Here is a 2193-nt window from a genome sequence, read left to right on the forward strand (position 1 = left end):
AACGGAGAGAGAGAAAGAAAATGTCGAAACAAAAGGGAAATTTTTTTTTTTTTAGCGAAATAAAAAAACAATTGGTAATGAGGATGGAAAGCTCGTAGAATTTCCAACATGAAATTCTCAAGAGTAAAAAAAAAAAAAAAATGGCGGAGAAAAGGATTTAAAATATCGACTCAGAAAGATTTTAAAACGACGTAAAAGAAAGAAAAGGAAAAACGTAACGCGTTTGTTTGTTTTTTTTTTTGTGGTCAATCCCATGCGACGAATAAACGTTTGGAAAAAAAAAAAACAGCCCCCGAAAATCGTATTGTTTGTTTATTATTATTATTATTATTATTATCACTATAAGCGTGCCCATTATCATCATTATCATCACGATATTGACTTGGTAAAAAAAAAAATATTAATCCATCGATTTTTTAAAAAAAAAAATAAATTTATCTTTTTTTTGTAAAAAAATCGTTATGTGTGATTTTTTCCAATATTATCAAAATCGTTAAAAGAATAAATCCTTTTTGAAAAAGGTAATAATAAATAATTAGGAGAGGGGGTGGATGGGTGAGGGGGAAAGGAGGAGCTGGGCGAGGGGGAGGAAAAAGGAAAAAAAAACATTTTCGACGCGTGGAAATAAATAAATAAAAATTTTTTTATTTTTATTTTTTTTACGGTAAATAAAAAACAAATAAATTTAATTAATTTAACTAGTGACACGTTCAAACCTTAAATTTCAACTTTTATTGATTGTACATATATATATATATATATATATATATATATATATATATATATATATATATATATAAAACTTTGACAGTTTTCTTTTTTTCCTGTCGTTTGTTTTCCTTTTACCAACACCACCATTGCCACCATCATCACCGCCTCCACAGCTATTATTATAACGGCTTTTAAAAAAAAATCTGTCATACTTTCTCTATCTTTCTCTCTCTCTCTTTTTACCTGTTTAATTAATACATCGTGAAAGGTTTAAATCGTTTTTATAAATAAATAATTTAATTAATTAATTGTCTCTTAAAATAAAATAAAACAAAAAAAGTTTTTTTTTTTTGTTTTTAAAACAAAAACAAAAAAAAAAAAATTTCCGGTCGTTCGTCTCTGACCCTTCCGGTTAAATTAAAAGTTTTATTTTTAAAGTGGCAGCAGTAAGTAATAATAATTATTTTCAAAAAATTTTTTTCGTTAATTTGTAACGGGTTTTTTTCCTTTTTTAAAGTGAAAAGAAAAAAGTAAAAGTAAAAGTTCATTCTGGAAGAAAACTGTGGAAGGAAATCGTTAGGTGAAAACAATGCTGTTGGAAGGTTTTTAGGTGGGATAAGATAAGATATAAAATTTATTGTTTTCTTTTTGTTGTTGTTGTTACAGACGTGCCTGATCCACCGGGAAGACCTTTGATAATGGGTTTTACATCACGGTCTGCTAATTTATCCTGGGCACCACCCCGTAACACGCACAACAGCGCCGTTAAATTTTATTCAATACACATAAGGTAAGCATATATAAATTATTTATATATATTTTTCGTTTTGTCTTATTTTGCTACACCTCCAAAGTGGTGATGGTGGTGGTGGTGATAACACTTAAAAGCCGGCGGTTGAAGTAAAAGAGAAAGAGAAAGAAAAACTTTTTTTTTTAAAAAGAATAAAAGAAAAGAGTTTAAAAATTTATGGCGCAAATGCATTGAATGAAAAAGTCAAAAAAAACAAACTCTTTTCTCTCTTTTTACTCCTCCCTACCCCTCCCTCTCTCCTTTCCTCTCTTTCATTTTCTTTTTTATTCTACAACACTTCCAAAAACGACTCTTTTTTTTTTTTTTAAATTTCAGAAAAAAAATTTTTTCTTTTTTTAATAACGAGATTTTTATATCTTCTCAATTTAGTTTTATTATTTTGACATCTTTTCTTTTCTTTTCTTTTTTATTTTTTCCCTCCCCCCCTTCTTCTTTTAATTAGGATATAAAGTTGAATTTTATACTAAAAAGAAAAGTAATCTAAAAGGACCATTTTTAAAAATATGTCCTTAACAACCTTTTTAAAACTTTTTTATTTTCTTGAGGAAAAAAAAAAAATATACACACACACACCAACGGTCTGGAAAGAAAAAAAAAAAAAAGTTTTTCCCTTTCAATTTTTTTTTTTTTTTTAATTCTCGTGAGTTTTCCTTTTTTTTTTTTTTTTCATT

At 27.0% G+C, this 2193-nt stretch overlaps 1 protein-coding gene across 1 annotated transcript in view; it reads left to right on the forward strand.

Moving 5' to 3' along the window:
* Positions 1-1505, forward strand: part of Phum_PHUM525390 (uncharacterized protein) — a gene marked incomplete at both ends in the record, with an annotated part of 27544 nt that extends 26039 nt beyond the window's left edge. Inside the window, one exon of the mRNA XM_002431355.1 lies at positions 1378-1505. Within this exon, the coding sequence (XP_002431400.1) occupies positions 1378-1505 (128 nt within the window). The remainder of the gene's footprint in view (positions 1-1377) is intronic.
* Positions 1506-2193: the final 688 nt, after the last annotated feature.

Source organism: Pediculus humanus, genomic scaffold (assembly GCF_000006295.1).
Source record: "Pediculus humanus corporis 1103172108285 genomic scaffold, whole genome shotgun sequence".
Lineage (NCBI taxonomy): Eukaryota > Metazoa > Arthropoda > Insecta > Psocodea > Pediculidae > Pediculus > Pediculus humanus.